Source organism: Thamnophis elegans, chromosome 1, assembly GCF_009769535.1.
Source record: "Thamnophis elegans isolate rThaEle1 chromosome 1, rThaEle1.pri, whole genome shotgun sequence".
Taxonomy (NCBI): domain Eukaryota; kingdom Metazoa; phylum Chordata; class Lepidosauria; order Squamata; family Colubridae; genus Thamnophis; species Thamnophis elegans.
In genome coordinates, this window is record NC_045541.1 from 115,933,439 (window position 1) to 115,955,628 (window position 22,190).

The following is a 22,190-nucleotide window of genomic DNA, read 5'->3' on the forward strand; positions in this document are numbered from 1 at the left end:
TCTTGAACTTGTACTCAAAACTGCATGAGCACCATGCTTAAACTATTTTGCCTTTTATGCACTTTACAGCAGCAATATAAAATGACGACTTTTAAAATGGGTTCCTTTATTAAGAAATTTCATTTCTGCTATGATGAAAGTTCCCAAATAACAGTCAAGGACATTTGGAAGAATCTATGCAGCTCTGAGTGATTTCTACTTCCTTATAATTTCTACTTCCTTTTAAAGTTTTGGGAAAGTGCAAGGAGTCAAAAGGAATGGGAAAATCCATTGGCCAATCAGATTTTTTTCTAATGAATTGTTTTTATTAGGAAAACTACCAATAAGAGTAAATCTTTGTATTGTAAATAAACATTGTGGCGGATTTCATAAGCCTTCTCGAACTTAAGGAAATAAGAGTCCCTATATTAGATAAGCTAAGCATATTTTATCCTAGATGATATACAAGCTCGTGATTACTTATTGTCCAAATCAATAATATGAATAAACTTGAGGAAAGGAAGTACTTGTGGTTTCCTTAGAATACCCATATTCTAAAGACATCGAATGTACTATTTTCTGAGTATGACACTTCATAACAAAAGAAGCAGTCCAAATTTAACTTGAAAAAGCACACCAAAAGAACAATAGGGTATGGCTGAGAAGAAACATTTGAACTCAAGGAACCTGGAACTGCTGTTTGTGCATCATGGTTTAGTATTTTCCTTTGAAGGAATGGTACTCCCTCTAAGAGAGCAAGTCGTCAAGTTCTCCTGCACCTTTGCCTAGCTATGGCTGATGTATCACTTGTGACCCTACCCAAGGACCGAGCAATAGTAACTCATATTCTCATTCAAACCCAGTTGGACTACCACGTTGTGCTCTAGATAGGGCTGTTTTTAAAGGCAACTCGGAACCCACAATGAATAAGAATGCAGTAATGTGTGTGCTAGCTATCGCTAGATACCATGAATGCTTTTCATCTGTGTTGTGTGCTCTGCATCAGCTGCCAATAGAGGGCAATTTAAATACTGATTTTGACGTGAAGTCTTACATGGTTTATCATACATGAACCAGAAAATCTACCTCCTTCAATAATTGACCCACTATATGTGAACAACTTGGAAAAACTGTTTCTTACCCCTTGGGGTTCATACAGATTAAGAGAAGGGGGAGAAAATGCTTCTCTGATATGGTCTCTATTGTGGAGTAGTTTACCAGCAGATATTAGACTTGCGCTGTCTTGGCCTTTGAGAAGAAAGGTAAGATACCCCCCACCCTTCAGAGAGTTGTTTATTTTCTGGTTTTAAGAAAATTTAAATATTTGTTATGAATTTTTAATTATTGTACTATGGACATTCTTTTTTGTAAACTACTCAAAATGGCATGATTATCAGTTTAAGTAAATACATCAATAGTTACCTCTAAGACATTCAGTTTAATAATGCCATCTCCATCTTTATCAAAGGCCTGGAATGCACCTAACATGAGAGAAACATAAGGAAGATCATTCTATAGGAAGCCAAGAAATTGGAACAGTAAATACAACATATTAGAACATATTATTTGTTCCCAATATTGTTAACTATCATTTAAATATTAATAGGAAATTCCTAGCTATTGTGTACCAATCAGTCAGATAGTTTCACGTATATAACAGAATTGCATAACCATCAACGATCAGCTGTAAGTATTTGTATTAGATGCTTTGGAGACCTTGAGATTTGAGAGAGAAATCAGTTTAGACAAGTAGATTTCTCCTGTGGATAACATGGACTCAGTTTAGAGTCGCTTGCTTGTAAAGTAGATGCCTATAGGAATTATCTAAACAAACAGTCTAATGAAATGATATTTGTTTCTGCAAATACTGCCAGGTAATATTCAAGATGCAAGAGCTAAAGTAGCTAAATAGACTAGAAAATCTTTGCTTTAGGATTCTTCTTCCAAAATAAATGCATTGCTGACTCCTAGTTCCTATACAACGTATGACAAGGAAGCTCTAGCTGCAAGGTCTAAAGTTCAAAGAAAGAAAGGTTGAAGAGAAGAGTGGCTGAAATCCAGTTGGAAGACTCTATGTCCCACCATCAGATTCTATTTATGAAACAGCTTCACCGGGATGTTGCTAGCTGCTAGCCAGGTGATGCAAAGCTAGTTTGCTCTCTATGATGTACCATGGATAGCATGCATACATGAACAAAATGAACTAGCAATATTAGGCTGCCAAAACTATTTTGTGATAAAAAGCATTGTAGATTTCCCTGGTTATGTACGCCATTTTCTTACCAAAAAAAAAAAAAAAAAACCCTCTAGGATCTTGGCATGGAATAGCAAGATAGAGGCATTTTAAAGAAATATACTCACGGAACATTCCTTCCAGTCGCACAAAACAACAGATAAAACTGTCAAATTCTATATTCATATTTCTGTTACCGTAACGCATTGTAATGATGTCATATAATTGGTTATTCAATTGAAACCCTGAGGAGAGAAAGAGATGAGAAGGTCCTGGTGGAGACAAGTGACTTTCTTGTCTTTGTGAAAAACTACTTGTTACTGACACAAAAATCCAGATAGATAAAAGAAGAGAAGACCCCCCCCCCCCAAATTCTGTCCAAGAACCCAAAAGCACCATACAAACCTGCATCTTTAACTGCATTACGCATCTCATAGCTGTTAATGGTTCCTGAATGGTCGGTATCATAACGCTTGAAAATTTTCTGGAAAAGCCAAAAGTGAAATAAACCTCAAGAGTTTGATGCATAAACTATTTTTCCACCTTAAAAAAAGCACTGTCCCAGAAATGCAGCTAAACTAAATAAGCCTATTCCAAAGTTGGCTTTGAAATGATGAAGTGAAAATTACGAAGAGAGGCTGAATCACAGATGTAGACTAAATTATTTCCCAGGTCCCCCCCCCCCAACACTCAACACCATTTCCTATACTTAGCTGTATATTTACAATATTTGTAGCGCCCTCTAATCATTCCAATTATAAGAACTGGTTAATAAAGCTGCAATACATAATAGAATTTATCTTGGAGCTTGGAAGGAAAGCACCATATAATTTCTTTCACATGCTTTAAAATAATATGTGAACAGAGTGTTAAAGAGGGTGATCTCCTGGTGAATGACCAGCAGTTCTGTCTTGTATCCTTATTTCTGTTGTCATGTTCTGTCTAGACCACAATTAATTCACAAGACAAGTATACCTGCCAGCTTTTAATTTTAGTCCAAAGGTGGCGAAATTCATCAAGATTTATTTTCCCGGAACCATCTGTCTGTGATAGCAGTTCAGTTCAAACTTTTCAAAGATTTTGAAATTGAGATTATTATTTTTTAAAAAAATCAGAAATAGAACATCTGAGATAAAACATTAATTGCTTGGATAGTGAGATATTAGAAATAGAACATCTGAGATAAACTTCTTAATTGCTTAGGTAGTGAGATTAGAGAAGAGAATCTTTAGATGAAGAGTAGGCCAAATCTGGGGGGGCTGAGAGTCACAATGAAATGGCATGCAAGAACCCGTGTTCTAACAACTGGGAAAGGGGATAAGAAATTAGCATCTACATTAAATAAAAATCAAATTAAATGATTCACACTATTTTTAGTTCTCATATATTTCATGATTCCATCCTTCTACTGCATTAACATTTAACCATTTATTAACAATTTCATAGGGTCATTCATGTTTTTGTGGAGACAAATTTAGCCAAGGGCTTCTTCTTGTAGATCATTTACCCATGAAATAGAAGTTTTGCTCTATCTTACAGAATGTTTATGTAAGAATGAAAAAATTACTAAAACAATTACTAAAATTACTAAAACAATTATGCAGTGATTTAAAAAAATAATAGTAAGCTGACAATTATTTATTTTATGACTGCATATCCCATCATGTTTTCCCACTTTGCAATGATATAACTATATTCTGGGTCAACGGTTGTGATTTTGCAAAAAAAGTATAATAATTACTAAACTTTATAATAGGAAACAAATCTTAAGAAGAGTGGAATAACAGCTTCTTAGACCTAGGAATTATCATTTTGTCTTCTAATTTTATATTAATTAAAAAGGATACATCCATTAGCGCAATCATGCTGCGGCAGGATTCCAGGGCAAAACCTTCTGTTTTCAAACTTTTATCTAAAGTGCAATGAAATACTCTATTACTATATAAAATTAAAGCTAATTGTTGTCTTGGTAATGGCCATTTAAAATGTAAACCAGTTTATTACATTCACTGAGCATTAAAATACTTTATTAGTATTGTAATATATGCACATTCTTAGGTAGTATTCTGTAGTATTCTTCACCAGCTACACCTTTCAGATGCTTTTCAAGGGTAGGTCCATGTCAAGCACATTGTAGTAATCCATAGGTGATGGACCAGGGCATGAGTAACCGAGATAATTTAGCAAAATTGTAGCCCTTCTAGCCGCAGCTGCCACTTGCTGCTTTAGAATCGAATCCCAGGTTATGCACTGGGATTATCTGGAGCAGTGCAACCCCATTTAAGACCAGAAATGATAAACCTAATGCAGCAATACAATAGATTTGCAGATGGCTTCATAATGAATGTGGCTATTTTTGTACCTCATACGCCAAAATTATTATTTTGTACTGTAAAGTGAAAAGTTCAGATCTCTCTCTCTCTCGAATGTTTTCACTATGATAACCTCATCAAATCATATTGTAAAATGAGACTTGTACATAAAACCCAATTCCTGCATCTTTATATCCTCAGAGGTTACATAAGGAAAGAGAGAAGCACTGCTTACGTTTTTTCAGAACATTGTTGAGGACATTCCTTAGTTCATCAGCGCTGATCTCCATATCCTGTAAGTCATTAAAAAAGAAGTAACTCAAATAGCCATGGAAATGAGACATTGCAAGAATGAGCATGTTATGCTCAGATGGGTCAAACTGTTGGGGTAATCCACATCATTTCTTCTTCACATCATTCAGTTATACAAGCATCTCCTTGACTTATTTTCTGCCTCTAAGATTGTAAAATATTATTTGTTACTGACTTTAAGGTTGTTAGCAATACATTCTTCAGCTTGACTGGAATGTTGGAAAGAAATGGTGTAAAGGGATTCTGGGCTTTGTTGTTCTGTCAGCGGGATAATTTTCCAAAACCAGAACTGGAGAGAAGCCAACAAAAGAAAAATGGAGTTTGAAAATGGGCTGAATGAGCAAATGATTCTAGGAAAAAAATTCCCCATAACAGAGAGGCTGCTAGGCGGCACTTCAGAACGTTGCTGACTGGGCAGTTCCAAGCCTCCTTCCTTCCTTCCTTCCTTCCTTCCTTCCTTCCTTCCTTCCTTCCTTCCTTCCTTCCTTCCTTCATTCCTTTCTTTCTTTCTTTCCTTCCTTCCTTCCTTCCTTCCTTCCTTCCTTCCTTCCTTCCTTCTTTCTTTCTTTCTTTCTTTCTTTCCAGGCCAAGAGCAGGACTGCTTTTAAGAATGTTCTGTAAGATTTTCTTAATTTGTTTTTTTCCCCTTTGGTCTTTGGGATTTTGAACAGATTATGTTTGACTTTAAATTCTTGGCTTCTTCCATCGCCAACTGAATAATGAACTCATCTTCATTCTTATCCACTGGAAGAATTCTTTCTGAACTGGGTATTCATAAACATCTGGCAGAGTTCTCCTAAAATTATACTTGAAAGCTGTTCTGCCACCTGTCACATGCAACTTCCAAAAATTGAAGGTGCTGGGGAGGATGAATCTCATCTGCCACTAGCACCTTTTTTTAAAGAAAGAAAGGCGGATTAGCAATTCCAAGGCTGCAGGCTCACCAAGATTCCCTGGTGGCAATGAGATTAAACCAGATTAAGACCTTGATTTTGATCATCACCAGCTCAATGTACAATCCCTAATCTTTTGTCTCACTTGCAGGAATCTGAAGCCTTTTGCTACAATAGCCTGACTATAATTTCCTTCAGCCCTACAAGTGTTTCCATTTCACAGATAAATTGATCTCAAAATCCTATTTGCTTTTTTTCCCAATTTTGCCCAGCCCCATCACCCAGCAAATTGTCTTCTTCAGCTTGCAGATAGAACATCTGGGGAGGGCCCTTTTACCTTGGCCTATTCTTACTTACAGATTACAGAACTGAAAATCTTTGAAATATTTTGGGTTTAGTTTTGCTCAGCTACAGGCATTGTATAATTTATTTTATTTATTTTCCAGCTGCCAATATTAGCCTGCTTTAAGAAACGGCTATATACTTACGTCCCCAGCAATTTGTCGGAAAATATTTTTGAACTGCTTATCTTCTTCAGCATCTGTATCTTTTTCTGCAGGCTGTAAAGACATGGAATGAAAAAGATGAAATGAACAGAAAGATTAATCTCTCATCTTTTGGAAATAGAAGCTTATGAGATTCTTCATTGCAATTCATTGTTGAACTTTTTTCTGTCCAGATTCCTTTCGAGGAAGAGATTTTTCCACCCTCTTTTTGGGTTGCTTCTTCCTGAGCTAACTTGTTCATGAATTATTAATTTTAAATTGTTTTCAATATTTCTATTAGTGAAGAACAATACAGGAACAATACAGCTAGTCCTTGTTTAGTAATCTGTTCTGACCCCCCTCATCCCACACCAAAGCATGCCGAGCCAAAGATACTTTACGGAATTTATTAACAGACAGACAGGTCCTTGGCAGCAAACCAGCACAGACAAGCCTTGGCAGCAATCCAGCACAGACAAGCCTTGGTAGCAATCCAGCCTGCCAAGCTAACACCACAGTTCTCCAACATTAGTTAATGCATTGACTCCTGCAAAAGGGGCGTGTGCACAAGCATTCCTTTTATAGTGTTGAGAGGAGCCTAATTACCACCAGCTGAGTGCAATTATCTCCTGTAACTGCACAACTGTTTCTGACGCCTATTAGCACTCCGGTGCTGGGCATCCAGGAAGAACTCCCTTGGCTCCTCCCCACTAGTCCAAGGCTCAAGCGCCTCCTGGTGGCCAACCAGTCTCTCTGCACCCTGCTCGGAGTCGGAACCCTGTCCAGGGTCCTCCACATCCTCCAAAGCCGACTCATAGGGCCCCTCGCTATCGGAGTCTGGTGGCAGCTCCAACGGCTCCTGCTGGGCCGCAACAGTGATCACAAAAGTCGCACTGACTGAAAAGTCGCACTTTGGTTGCACTGACCGATGATCTCTGGAGAGTGCTTCTTGACCTCTCAGCGGCCTTCAGTACCATCGACCATGGCATCCTTCTGCGACGGTTACGAGAGGTGGGTGTGGGAGGCACCGTTCTTCGGTGGTTCTCCTCCTACCTCTCGGACAGGTCGCAGTCGGTGTTGGTCAGGGGGCAGAGGCTGACCCCTAGGCCCCTGAAATATGGGGTCCCACAGGGTTCGGTCCTGTCCCCCCTCCTGTTTAATTCAATTCAATTTCAATTTAATTTACTTTATTTGTATGCCGCCCTTTTCCCTGAGGGGACTCAGGGTGGCTCACAGTTCAAGGGGGGGGGGGAAACAGACAAGTTACAAACATGAAAACCATACACCGTTAAAAAAACACAACAGTCATACCACTCGAGTGGGGTTGCAAGTCTTTTAGCCCCAGGCCTGTCGGAACAGCCAGGTTTTAAGGGCTATGCAGAAGGTCTGGAGGGTGGTGAGGGTACGAATCTCCACGGGGAGTTCGTTCCAGAGGGTCGGAGCAGCCACCAAAAAGGCTCTCCTCCAGGTAGTTGCCAGACGACATTGGCTGGCAGATGGAATTCGGAGGAGGCCTAGTCTATGGGATCTTATCGGTCTAGTGGAGGTAATTGGCAGTAGGCGGTCTCTCAAGTACCCAGATCCAATACCATGAAGGGCTTTGTAGGTGACAACTAGCACCTTGAAGCGCACCCGGAGATCAACAGGCAGCCAGTGCAGCTCGCGGAGGATAGGTGTTACGTGGGTGAATCGAGGCGCACCCACGATCGCTCACGTGGCTGCATTCTGGACCAGCTGAAGTCGCCGAATACTCTTCAAGGGCAACCCCATGTAGAGCACATTGCAGTATTCCAGCCTAGAGGTCACAAGGGCACGAGTGACTGTTGTGAGAGCCTCCCGGTTCTGGTTTAACATCTACATGAAGCCGTTGGGTGAGATCATTCGGCGGCATGGGATAAAATACCATCAGTATGCGGACGATACCCAGTTGTATCTGTCCGCCCCGTGCCAACTCAGTGAAGTGGTTGACGTGATGTGCCAGTGCCTGGAGGCTGTCAGGGTCTGGATGGGGGTTAACAAGCTTGTGCTCATCCAGACAAGACCGAGTGGCTGTTGTGTTTCCCTCCCAACAATTTGGCTAGTGCTCCATCACTCAGGCTGGGGGGTGAAATTTTACGCCCCTCAGACAGCGTTCGCAATTTGGGAGTCCTCTTGGACCCACAGCTGACCTTAGAACATCAATTGTCGGCTGTGACCAGGGGGGCATTTGCCCAGGTTCGCCTGGTGCACCAATTGCGTCCCTACCTGAACCGGGAGGCACTCGCAACAGTCACTCATGCCCTCGTGACCTCAAGACTGGACTACTGCAATACACTCTAGCTCTACATGGGGCAGCTCTTGAAGAGCATTCGGAGACTTCAGCTCGTCCAGAATGCAGCTGCGCGAGTGATTGTGGGTGCACCTCAGTAGACCCACGTTACACCTATCCTCCGCGAGCTGCACTGGTTACCGATTGGTCTCCGGATACGTTTCAAGGTGCTAGTCGTCACTTATAAAGCCCTTCATGGTATTGGACCTGGGTACTTGAGAGACCACCTGCTGCCAATTACCTCCCAAAGACCCATTAGATCACACAGATTAGGCCTCCTCCGGGTTCCGTCTACTAGCCAATGTCATCTGGCCACTACCCGGGGAAGGGCCTTCTCTGTGGCAGCTCCGGCCCTTTGGAACGAGCTCCCTGCAGAGATTCGAACCCTCACCTCTCTCCAAGCCTTCCGAAAAGCCGTTAAAACCTGGCTGTGTCAGCAGGCCTGGGGTCAATGAGTTCCCTTCCCCTCTCGAATCGTGTGGATGTTGGTTGTTTTAAATGCTTTATACTTTTTGTAGTTTTTGTGTTTTTCCCTCCCCCCTCCTTGGGTTTGTGCGCCGTCCTGAGTCCCGCAGGGAATAGGGCGGCATATAAATAAAATGAACCTCGAACCTCGAAAAGGACTGGCATCTGGTTTGTTAAGAGACATGGTAACTAAGTGAAAAATTACATGACAGTGACTATGCTTAGATTTTATTTCAGCTTTCCTTTGCTTTACAGCATCATAAGGAAATGATCCCATACAGAAAAATGAGCCCAATAGTGGGGAGGTTTCTGGAACTCAACTCGAATATGCCAGAGATAGAGTTCCAGGGAAGAAATGGCAAATTGAAGAGGCTCTATGAAAAGTGGAGCTAGCAAATAGACCAGGTCTTTGTAATTCCTCTCTGGACAAGAGAGGACTTCAGATTGCCCACAATCATCCATAAGGGCTGTGACAGTTGCCCCCTATAGTTGCAAGAGAGCAAGATCTCTGGTGGGTTTAGAGCTCTTACTGATTAGGGAATAGCCATCTTGCTCAAACAACAATTAGCACTTTTAAAAGGACACTAGATTGTCATACAGGTAGTCCTCAACAGATAGCCAGTGGTTTAATAACCTTTTGGAGCTACAATGGCCTAAAAAAAAGATCCTTTATAAAGCATTTTTGGTCATTGTAAAATGTCGCACAACCCCATATTTCAAATGCTTGGCAAATGGCTGACATTTATCACTGATTCCAGATCTTATGCAATCTGATAATTTCTAAAAAGAAATTATTGAGCTTGTCTGACTTGAAACTAGATTGGCACTGGTTATTAACCTTTCTGCAAATATCTTCAAAAGAACTAGGTTTTCCATCCCTCATCAAGTACAGATTTTGTAAAGCTATCTTCCCATTCTTTGTATCAAAACATTTAGCCACATGGCTCTCATTGATACTGTAGGACTGGTTGGAGTTGTAACGGGGAAGAAGAACAAAGAACCTCTTCTCATCTCATGGCAAAGGTATCTCTACCACAGCAGTACAGCCAATCCATAAGAAGACAAGCTTATTGGATAAGAATAGAAGGTATTCCAGGTAATAAAGAGAAAGGCAGCCATGAGGTCGAATGATCTAACTCTATGGAATGAACTAAAATAATTTTTTTACATTGTCTCTCTGTCTCTGCCTCTTTCTCTATCTATCTCTGTCTCTGTCTGTCTCTGGTTCTCTGTCTCTGTCTCTGTCTGGCTCTCTCTCTCTCTCTCTCTGTGTCTGTCTCTGTGTTTCTTTCTGTCTCCGTCTCTCTCCTTATAGCTAGTGAGTTACTACACAGTGAGGATGATTCTATTCAAATGGTGCAAAGTGATATCAAAAAGTTTCAGCACCAACTCTGGACAGTAACTCCGATAGGAGTTGTTGGATATGTCTCCCTGATTCAATATAGAGGGTAAATGTTTAATGTTAGGTAATAATATAAATATTAAAGAATAAAAAGGTTAAAGTAAAAGGTTTCCCCTACTTCTACTCTAGGTGCTCATCACCATTTCTTAGCCAAGGGAGGCAGTGTTCCCATGGTCATATGGCCAGCAAGACTATATGCAGAGACATGTAACAGGAGCTTACTCTGCAGCACTCAAACCTTGGCTGTCAACTTTCCAGTTGACAAGCTCAGCATCTTTAACCGCTGAGCCACCATTAAAGAATACATGATTCTAATTCTCTAAGGAAGGTAAATATTACATCCGGAAAGAGTTGCTTGGCATGTTGATTTAGCAATCAGAATATGTTGGGATGACCTTGGGAGTCAGTGCAAGGAACTATAGCCAGGGGAATAGTCAGATTAAAAAAACAGCTTAGTTCACAGATGGATTATGGGCATGCCAACATCTAGAAGGTACCCTCCCTGATTTCTTGGGCTGTAAAAGTGACAAGGAAGAAATGCACTTTTGTAAGATTCTATTAATGTACCTTTACAATAAAATATACCGGTAGTCAGTTCATCTGGGCATGCTTCCTATCTAGACTACCTCACAAGGCTGACACCACTTTAACATGCTGATTGGTTAGAGTGCATGCAAGTTCCTCATGCTGATAGATATAAAACCTCTGTGTTCTTCTTTTGCTTATCTGGACTTGTTTTTCCCTTGTCCTTTCTTGGCCCCTCACCGCCTTTCAGATCTTTGATCTTGTTTGCTCTGTCTGAGACAAAGATGATTGGCTACCGGAAAGAGGGAAAGCAGAGAAGCAGGAACTAATCAATTTGTAATATATTGAAAGATAGCAGGATAGCATTTTCACAAAGGAGATTCTTCTCCCTTTGCTCTCTCTCTCTCTCTCTCTCTCTCTCTCTCTCTCTCTCTCTCTCTCTCTCTCTCTCTCTCACACACACACACACACACACACACACACACACAGTCATATCATACAGTAAACAAACAGTGTCATCTGCAGAGAGTGAAGAAAGATCAAGAATCAGGTTTTTCTCACTCTAAACTCTATCCAGTGGCTCTCAATCTTTTCTTCACCATTGGGCCCCCTTTAAATACCTTTTGTGGCCCATCAACCATAGCCACAGACCTCGCAAGACTTAACTCAAGAATTAAATCATAACATTTCTTCAAGTCTTCATGGACCTCTATGACAACATTGTGGCCCCCAAGGTTCTGTGCACCACAGGTTGAGAATCACTGCCTTATGCCATGCACAGGGGTGTTGAGTGTGTGTGTGTCAAAAAATCCAAGATGCGGGTTGGGATCACACAATTGAAGATTTGTTTATTTGCATCTCAGTTGCCATATTGAGTTTTTAAAAACCCTTTTCATGAACACCACTGGCTATGTCTTTAGTTAATGCTTGATGAAGTATAAATGCTGCAGCATCAATTTTAAAGCACTCAGAAAGTCTATCTGATTCTTTATTACAATTGTTCCTAAGCACAAATACCAGCACTATAGAAATGAACCAAATAAACAAATAAATAATATTCCAAATAGTAGCAGTGAGGATGATTCTACTCAAGTGGTGCAAAGTGATATCAAAAAGTTTCTGCACCGACTATAAATATGTAATGAAGCGAGAGAACCACAACAATACCACTTTTCTGGAGCTTCATATTGAAAAGAAACAATTCAAATATAAGACACCGTATAGAATGTACTCACCGAGATATTTCCTGCTTCAATCTTATTTTCAACTTCCCTATAAGAAAATTGAAGAAATGGAAAAAAAGAAACAAGGGTTGAAGTATTATGTTCTCTGTTTGGTTTGGAAAAAATGAAATTAAGTGGCTTCTATTGCAATTTTTAGAGATTATCACCACAACACTGATGTGGATGATAAACAGGAGAGCTGAGAACATCAAATCCTGAGGGACTCATAAATTAGGGGCTATGGGCTCAGCTTCTCCTCACCTGGCAACATTGTCTACAACTGGCCACAAAGAAAAATGAATAAATATCATAATTCTGTGCTTCCCATTTTCAAATCCTGTAGACAGTGCAAAGGAATACAGGTAGTCCTTGACTTACGTTGAGGCCAGAATTTATATTGCTAAGTGAGAAATTTGTTAAGGGAGTTTTGCCCCATTTTATGACTTTTCTTGCCACATTTGTCAAGTGAATCACTGCAGTTGTTAAACTAGTAACACGGTTGTTAAATGAATTTGGTTTCCCCATTGCTTGTCAGAATGTTGCGAAAGATGATCACATAACCCTGCAACCATCATAAATATGAACCAGTTGTCAAGTTTCCAAACGTTACTCACGTGATCATGGGGATGCTACAAAGGTCATAAGTGTGAAAAATGGTCATATATCACTTTTTTCAGTGACGTCGTAAGTTCAAATGGTCACTAAATGAACTGTTGTAAGTTGAGGACTACTTGTACCATGAGAAATGGTGTTGAAGGCAATTAAAAATTCAAGAAGAATCAAGATGGCTTCCCCACCACATCCTGTCTCCACATGAATTTAAATGTGCTCCAAATCTCAAATCTAAGCCAATTCTTGCAAGGTTTTTTCATCCGATGAGATTCTGGACATTTTAAGATATTGCAGATATCTTTATTTTTATTTTGAAAGTCCAGCATCCCCATCTAATGGTGTCATTGAAATAAGTGGGCCCAAAGATGCTGTCTTGCTGACTTCTGCATTCTCACTTAATATTGAACAGGATTGGTATAAAAGGTACTGAAATAAACATAAAGCAATATGGGTGTGCATATATGTGGTTTGGAAGTGTTGAAATCCAAAATGGGAATCTTTTACTTACTCTGAAAGACTTCTTTTTTCTGAGAAAACTCTCAGGATAAATTCTCCTTCTTGGTGGGGTTCATAAGTGGATGGAATGATGACATACTCCTTGGGTGGTAACCGGAAGCGTTCTGTGATTTCTCGCATGTTTATGTAAGACTTGCATTTTACTTTGGAGGCATTGTAAAGGAAAAAATCCTTCTGCAAATGTTTCCTGTCACCCTGCATCTGTAAATATGAACTGGGTGAAATATACATATGGCCTACATGCACAAGACAGAGGACATCCTCATATTGATACTTTAAAATAAACTGAAATTAAAACGGGGGGACAATTACAGGTAGCCTTTGACTTATAACTTACAACCATTCATTCAGCAATTGTTCAAAGTTACAAAACTGAAGAAAGTGTCTTACAAATGGTCCTTGCACTTCCAACTGTCACAGCAGCTCAGTGGTGGGTTGCAGGCAGTACGCCCCGGTATGGGTATACCAGAGCCTGCCCGGAGCACTGGGTACTGTTCTGGTACGGTGCTCTGGAGGGCCCGCCCGCCTGAACTCCTTACCTGTCCTTTAAGCCTTTGACACTTCCGCGCATGCGCATATGGCAACTGCGCAACGCTCCGCCAAGGAGCTGGCTCGTCATGGAGGCTTACGGAAGCATCGCGTGCAAGTATGACACAAGCGCGCGTTACGTGCGTGTACACGTCCATGTGGGTGACGCCAGGCCTGTTCCAACTGTACCGGTTGGAACGGGATTCAGAACCCACCACTGCAGCAGCCCCATGGTCATAGATTGACCCTCTCCTCTCTGTGACAGTCTCTCAGATATTGGAACACTGCTATCATGTCATCCCTGGTCCTTCTCCTCCCTAGATTAGCCATACCCAGTTCTTGCAATCATTTTTAATACGTTTTAGCTTCCAGCCCCCAATTATTTCAGTTGCTCTTCTCTGCACTTTTTCTAGAATCTCAACATCATTTTTATAGTGTGGTGACCGTAAGTGGATGCAGTATTCTAGGTGTGGTTTTACTAAGTCTTTATAGAATGGTATTAGTACCTCACATGATCTTGATTCAATCTCTCTGTTAATACAATTTAGGACTGCATTGGCTTTTTTGGTGCCCGCTGCATACTGCTGGCTTATATTTAAATAATTGTTCACTCCAAGATTCCTGTCATAGTTACTGCTTTTAAGTCAGGTTTCACCTAATCTGTATGTGTAATTTTGTTTTTTCTTGCCTAATTGTAAAACTTTACTTTTCTCTATGTTGAAATTCATTTTGTTAGATAGGGCCCATTGTTCAAGTCTGTTGAGATCCATCTGGATCTGGAACCTATCATCTGGGGTGTTGGCTATTCTATTTTGCTTCACAAAACCATGAACTGCCCAAGTTCAATTTCTGTTCAACTCCTAAAAATTATCAACAGAAAAAATTGTCAACAGAACATGTTTTCTATGGCCTTTTTAAAAGAGTTCTTGGAGTCTCTGGACTCCTTGATATCTGCCTGATATCTGCCTTCCAAGAACTAACTGAACCTGATGTGGCTTAGGGCTTTCGGTTGGGTAGGAGAATTACCCTAAGATACCAGTTCAAATCATATATGATTATCTAAAATAATGTCATAAATTGTAAAGAAGTTGTGTGGTAGGTTGGGTATGCCTGTAGCACTTTAACAGATGTAAAAGTTATACATTAAAATGATCAATATTATTTTACTTTCTATATATGTGTTCTATTTCTATTACACTTTTCAAATGCTCTGTGAGATGTGAATTATTTGAGTAAGTACATGAATACTTAATGTGGGATACTAATGCACATTCTTTTGAGACAGATTTTCACCTAATGGTCAAGAAGAAATCTAACCTGGAAACTTCTGAAGAGTGAAGTGGAAAATGAGTTGTATTCAAAATGTTACCCAAGCAATCAACAGGTTTTTCAGTCTGCTCTTACCTCTTTTGGCACCTGAGAAGCAAGCAAGGTAGAAATACAATTAGGAAAGGAGGGGAAATGTCATACAGTATGATTCAAAATTTATGTTCAGAATGTTGACAAATGTATGTTCACCTTAGGATCTTTCCAACACTTATTAAATATTGTAGTTACACCAGGGGTGAAATCAACCTACCTTTGCTATCAGTTTGGGTGATGTGAGTGCATGCTTCACTCGCATGCGCCACCTCCGTGCATGTGCAGAACCTTTGATTTCTGACGATCAGCTGTGGCACACAATTTAAATTAGCTAGAAAACAGGAAATCCAACGATTCTAGCTAATATAAATCGTCCATCACAGCTGATAGTCAAAAATACTGGTTCCCCTGAACCAGTAGCATTTCACCCCTCGTTACACCTTGTAGTAATGGTTGTAGCTCCATCAACTTTTAAGAAACCGTAAGCCAGGTTATATACAGGTAATCCTTGACTAACAACAGTTTGTTTAGTGACTGTTTGAAGTTACGACGACACTAAAAAAGTGACTTATGACAATTTTTCACACTTACGACCCATTCCAGCATCCCCATGGTAATGGGATCAAAATTCAGATGCTTGGCTACTGACCCAGGATTCCAGTACCAACATTTCTAATGATGTTCAGCATTATGCCTCTTTCAAAAAATACTCAGAAATAATGGGGGGAAATGCAGCTTATTCCATCTATATAACTATAGCTATACAGGTAGTCCTCAACTTACTATCCCAGTTGAGCTCAACATTTCTGTGGTCACAGGATCATATGATCTCCATTTGAGACCTTCTCAGCTGCCGTCTAATAAGCAAAGTCAATGGGAAAAGCCAGATTTGTTAAACATGTGTTTGCTTAAGATCATAGTTGAAAATATTGTCAAATTGGATGCTGGCTTATTTAATGACTATATCGCTTAGTGACAGAGGTTCTGGTCCCAACTGTAGTTGCAAGTCAAGGACTTTCCTGTACAATTAGTTGGCCTACTCTCTATATAACTGAGCTCGAATTTGACCAGCTCAATTATGAAGCAGTAGGATGTCATTAATCAGTAGCCTGATGACTAACGTACCTCGTAGATGGCAAAACCAATTGTGAGGAGATTGGCTCCTAGTTTGCGCTCTTTTCTCCTGTTTTTCTGCATCAGTGCCACCAGGAAGCTGCATATCACCTCACTATCTTCTGGATCATCGTCTTCTTCCAGGAGTTTCAAACGATATTGGGGATTGGTCCAAAAAGTGTCTGCAAATGGTGTCCGCAATTTAAATTACATTTTAGTTTCCTACAAAATGCTTTGACAGATTCTGTAAGATGGACACAGTGCCACTAGATATGCTTTAAGAAAATCTCAACAGCCTGAAGGGTTAGGTTCAAGAAGACCTGTTGAAATACTTAAGGCAGAGTTTCTCCACCTTGACAACTTTCAGATTTATGGACTTCAACTCCCAGAATTCCTCAGTCAGCCTTGAGTTACCAAGAATGCGAACTACTGCTCTAAAGAACTCTATAAGTCTGAGGGAAGATGGAAAGTTGGAGGGGGGCGAAAGAAAGGGTGTATGGAGGGTCGAAGAGGTACATTGGGTTTCTATTTTTGGGGGTATTGTTTACAAGAGGAATGGCTGTGTTTATTGTTTATTGTTATATGGCCCCGGTTATGCACAGTATATATGTGACTGTACGAAATGAAAATGGAAAATAAAAACACATTTACAAGGAAAAAAAAAAAGAACTCTATAAGTCTGTTTGACTAAAGCTGTTTTGAATCAGGGATGAGATTCAGCCAGTTTGCACCAGTTTGGTGAAGCGGATGTTAATTTTGCATCCGGTTCGCTGAACCGGTTGTTGCAAGGACCGGCTGGTCCGGCCCACCCAACCCCACCCCTTCCAGGACACAGCCTGTTCATCATACCAGATAAGTGCAGGGCTCTGGGAGGACAAAAAATGGGCCTGCCGGAAGTCCAGAAATGGGCCTGTTTCTGGCCTTTGGAGGGCCTCTGGAGCCCAGGGGAGGCCATTTTTGCCCTCCTGGAGACTCGAGGAAAGTCTCCAGAGTCTGGGGAGGGCAGAAAACAAGCTTACCAGAAGTACTGGAAGTCCAAAAATGGGATTTTTTCTGACTTCTGGAGCCTGGGGAAGGCAATTTTCACCTTCCTGGGGACTCAAGAAAAGTCTACAGAGCTTGGGGAGGGTGAAAACACCCCCCCCCCATGGTTGGACTTCCAGTACTTCTGGAAAGCTTGTTTTTCACCATCCCCAGGCTCTGGAGGCTTTCCTCGAGCCTCCAGAAAGGTGAAAATTACCTCCCCCAGGCTCCAGAGGCCCCCCAAAGGCCAGAAATAGGCCCATTTCTGGACTTCCAGGAGGCCCATTTTTGTGGAGGCCTCCGAAGCCCAGGATAGGTCATTTTCACCCTCTTGGAGGCTCGGAGAAAGCCTCCAGAGCCTGGGGAGGGTGAAAAACAGGCCTACCAGAAGAAGTCCGAAAACGGGATTGTTTCTGACCTCTGGAGCATGGGGGAGGCCATTTTCACCCTCCTGGGGACTCGAGAAAAGTCTCCAGAGCTTGGGGAGGGTGAAAACGCCCTCCCCCCTCACCATGGTGCAAAGGCTGAGTAATCCATGCCCACCATGCCACGCCCACCCAACAATAGCACAGAGAACTGGGTGCTAACATTTTTCAATCCTACTCCTGTTTTTAATTAATTGCTATCAATTAAATATATTTTAGATTTAAAATAATCTAAATTTCAAGGCCACACTTGGAATACTGCATTCAGTTTTGGTTGCCATGATGTAAAAAAGATGTGGAGATTCTAGAAAGAGTGCAGAGAAGAGCAACAAAGATGATTAGGGGACTGGAGGCTAAAACATATAAAGAACAGTTGCTGGAATTGGGTATATGTAGTTTGATGAAAAGTAGAACTAGGGATGACATGATAACAGTGTTCTGATATTTCAGGGGCTGCCACAAAGAAAAGGGAGTCATGTTATTTTCCAACGCACCTGAGTTCAGGACAAGAAGCAATGGGTGGAAATTAATCAAGGAGAGAAGCAACCTAGCACTAAGGAGGAATTTCCTGACAGTTAGAACAATTAACCAGTGGAACAACTTGCCTCCAGATGTTGTAAATGCTCCAAAACTGGATGTTTTAAAGAAGAGATTGGATAACCATTTGTATGAAATGATATAGGGTTAGGGTTCCTGCCTAAGCAGGGGGTTGGACTAGAAGACCTCCAAGGTCCCTTCCAACTCTGTTATTCTATTCTATTCTGTTCTGTTCTATTCTATTCTATTCTATTCTATTCTATTCCATATAGAAATGTATAAAAATTATACATTTAAAAATGCCTATCTCCAATAACATTTTAGGAGCAAATTTAGAATAGGTAGAACCCTACAGTATTTAGGAGGACCTAATACTAATGGTTTGCCCAAAGCTTGACCTAGACAACCTCTTTAGAAAAACGAGTGACTAAAGTATGGTCTTTTTCAGTTGAATGTACGTAACTGTATTTGTATGTTTTCCCATTTCTTCTTCTACATCTTCCTTATCACAGTACAATAATTAACCTAATTAATTATTAATCTAAGGGAGGCTTTTCTGCATGAGGTCTGGCTACACCATGACAATGTGACCAATTAAAGAAATGCCCTTTTCATCTATTTGCCCCCTTCATCATGTTGATTGATTATACCAGTGCTTTTCGGCCTCAGCAACTTTAAGATGGCTGCTGGCTAGGGAATTCTGGCAGCTTAAGTCCACACTTCATAAAGTTGCTGAGGCTGAGGAGCACTGGATTATACCTGTATAGCCACCCATGAACACAACATGGATTTCCTACCCACTATTCAAAGCACTGCGCTCCAAATCTGTCACAGCAGAAACATCTGGAAAGGAATCCTTTCTTTGGTTTCAAAAATATTGCAAGAGGAAGGCACCATTTTAGAAGAGGCATTCTGTCAGTGCTTCAAAGGAGTCCAGAAAAAAGTACTTTCAAAAGTACTTCCCCCTCCTCTTCCTTGTGTTTAGAGAGAAGAGAATTAGAAGGGACCCTTCTGAGTTGTTTTCTGCCCTCCCTCCTTTAGACTTAGATTTATCAGACAGTTGTCTAGGCTGCTGGTTCTTCCTTCTGTGTCCCAAGATTATTCTCACTGCATGTTACACATTCTCTTTTGTATTTGAGTGATGGCAGAAGATAGCAGTCTTCCAATATTTGAGGGGCTGCCACAGAGAGAAAGGGGTCAAGCTATTTTCCAAAGCACCCAAAGACCAGTCAAGGAATAATGGAGGGAAACTGAACAAGGAGAGATTCAATCTAGAACTAAGGAGAAATGTCCTGACAGTGAGAACAAACAATCCATGGAACTGCTTGCCTTCAAAAGTTGTGAGAGCTTCATCACTGGAAGCTTTCAAGAAGAGACTGGACTGCCATCTGTCAGAAATAGTGTCGGGTCTCCTGCTTGGGCTGGGGGTTGGACTAGATGACTTACACGCTCCCTTCCAACTCTGTTAATCTGTTAAAAAAACTGTTCTGCAATGACTACCACTATTCAGCTTTTTCAAAAGATTTGTATAGAAATAATTATTCACAGCAAAACCTGCTTGTATTCTCCATTCAATTCAAACAATTGAATTAACCAAAGTATTCCTAACACCTTATTTACCTGGATAGTTACGACAGCCACCTGCAGTGCTTCCTCGCACCCATTGTCCTTCTGTGACGGAAACTGTCCATGTGTAAAGCTTATCAGCCTCAAGGGTATCGGGGGTGAGATTACAAATCTCCAACTTTGTGAAATATCTCAGAAAATCTTGGAATGATATCCTGCAGAGTGGGAAACAAGGACACTACCAATGTCACAAGATAGCAACAACATGGTGCCCTTCATATGATTGCTGCTTGTGCACTCAGGTTAGGATGTCAAAAGCAAAAATGAAAGGATTCTTCAGAAAGAAATGCATCTTTTTTTTTAAAAGACAAAGAAACTTGAGTATTTACCAAAACTCGCCATCCTCTGCAATTTTATGTTGCAAGCGGACCTTCTCGGCATTATCAATGTCATTCCATTCATCTGAGCTGCAAGAAAAGGAAGAACCTTTTTCAGCTGATAAAAATGGAATTACTTCTTCAATCATAAAGCAGAAAGAGGTTTTTCAGTTCATAATCTATGAACAAAGTTTATCTTTTATTCATTTAGTAAATACTGAATTTAGTTAAACTGCTTCTTTTCTATTTCATTAACTGCAAATTCAAATTGTTTTTCCTTACCTACAATTATACCACTGACTAAAATATTTCAAATTATCATCCTTTTAAACTTAATAGTCTCAATTCTTTTAGCTTCTCTGGGATTTTTCTCTGGAAAAAAAGCTCCTAGCTTCCATGTTTGTTTTCAGGCCACTTGTGATTCCCCCCCCCTTTTTTTTTGTCTGAGTCTCTCTCTCTCTCTCTCTCTCTCTCTCTCTCTCTCTCTCTCTCTCTCTCTCTCTCTCTCTCTCTCTGTGTGTGTGTGTGTGTGTAGGTCTTAGACTTAAAGCTTTAAGATGCTCAGAATTGCGTGGAGTCATTCTGACTAAATTGTATCTCTCTATGTATGCATCAATAAATAATCACTTGAACTGTAAAAACTGGTTTCAGTTTTCATTCTGCAACCCAAATACTTAGGGGTGAAATTTCTGTTAATGAAGTTTACTTACACAAACCTCAGTTGACTACTCAAAAATTATGCTTCCCATGGAATCTACTGTATATCAGAAAGTATGCTCTCTTAGATAAGAAAAATATTGAAGGGGTAAATATGTGTATACACACAAACAGACAACATACTATTCTGCTTTATTTAAATATACATATATATTATTGAATGACTGAATTAAGAATTTGCAAAATGTATATACTTGATCCTGCCATCCTTATCATATTTAAAATAATTGTCAAGCTTTGTTAAAGAACAGTCTTAAAAAAATAAGGTGGACAAAGGAAAAAAACATTTAATTTCTGACTTTACATCAAACCAGGAGCAAGTTGCTAATGTTTCTGAGCAAACTAAGGAATACAAGTTTATAAAGTGAAATTAACTTCTGTTATTCAATGGCTTCCAAGAAGATTAGTTTTTATTTACCTATCACTCCAAGCTCCATTCCATTCTACTTGTCCCCAGGGATTTCTGAGCCGCACCAGTTTTATCTTCTCCCCTTTAAGTGTTACCTTGATTATAGGAAAGGGAAGAAACGCATAATTAGAAATATCCTGAAATATCATAGTATATAACTCCTTACAGATTCTGACCTGTGGCATGCAGGGGAAAACATCTGGTCAGTCAGCTAAATCAGCCAAATCAACCTGGAGGTAATAGATATCACAACCAAACCAAATGTGGATATTAGTGAAATTTCCTTATTTCTCCCAAGGTTATTTATGTTCCACCAATAGTGATAAGCATCAATTCCTTTTTTTAAAATAATGAAATTGCTTGGTACAAAATCTTGTATAGGAAGACAAAAATTTGTTAATCGATGTCAGGCTTGTTGATTAAGAAATAGAATTCCATACTCACGTCTTCTACACCTGTGACTGAATATGCATGGCCTGTGACCAGTCCATTAGTCATGCGCCTTTCATACAACATTGGAATGATGGTCTGTTAAAAGCAGAAAAAGATTGTCAGGATCATTAGAGGACCTATATAAGGCCAACAGTTTACTTCTTGGTCAGATGTGCTCACAACATCTAATTCTGGGTTTAATTATCACCTACAAAACTATTTATCATAGAATCAAGAGCTGTAGAAGTGGAAGGAGAAGCATTTTCATGTCCAATGCTTTGTTACTGTTGGAGACTAACCATCACAGTTGACAGGAGGAATCAAATGGGGAATTATTATGTCATTATGTAAGTTCAAGAGGACAATTTCTGAACCCACCTCTTGAATGCCATTGGACTTTATATAGTACTTGATAATGTATGTGCACTCTAGTTTC

General features: G+C 40.2%; 1 protein-coding gene across 1 annotated transcript in view; it reads right to left on the reverse strand.

The window, feature by feature from the left end:
• Positions 1 to 22,190, reverse strand: part of CAPN3 (calpain 3) — a 32,995-nt gene that overhangs the window by 953 nt on the left and 9,852 nt on the right. Inside the window, exons 7-22 of the mRNA XM_032220293.1 lie at positions 21,767 to 21,850; positions 21,332 to 21,417; positions 20,209 to 20,286; positions 19,874 to 20,034; positions 16,281 to 16,450; positions 15,198 to 15,209; positions 13,258 to 13,466; positions 12,150 to 12,186; positions 11,093 to 11,206; positions 6,218 to 6,289; positions 4,760 to 4,817; positions 4,060 to 4,124; positions 3,188 to 3,256; positions 2,618 to 2,696; positions 2,341 to 2,457; positions 1,402 to 1,460 (exon numbers count right to left, since the gene is read on the reverse strand). Coding sequence (XP_032076184.1) covers positions 1,402 to 1,460; positions 2,341 to 2,457; positions 2,618 to 2,696; positions 3,188 to 3,256; positions 4,060 to 4,124; positions 4,760 to 4,817; positions 6,218 to 6,289; positions 11,093 to 11,206; positions 12,150 to 12,186; positions 13,258 to 13,466; positions 15,198 to 15,209; positions 16,281 to 16,450; positions 19,874 to 20,034; positions 20,209 to 20,286; positions 21,332 to 21,417; positions 21,767 to 21,850 — 1,470 coding nt within the window. The remainder of the gene's footprint in view (positions 1 to 1,401; positions 1,461 to 2,340; positions 2,458 to 2,617; positions 2,697 to 3,187; positions 3,257 to 4,059; positions 4,125 to 4,759; positions 4,818 to 6,217; positions 6,290 to 11,092; positions 11,207 to 12,149; positions 12,187 to 13,257; positions 13,467 to 15,197; positions 15,210 to 16,280; positions 16,451 to 19,873; positions 20,035 to 20,208; positions 20,287 to 21,331; positions 21,418 to 21,766; positions 21,851 to 22,190) is intronic.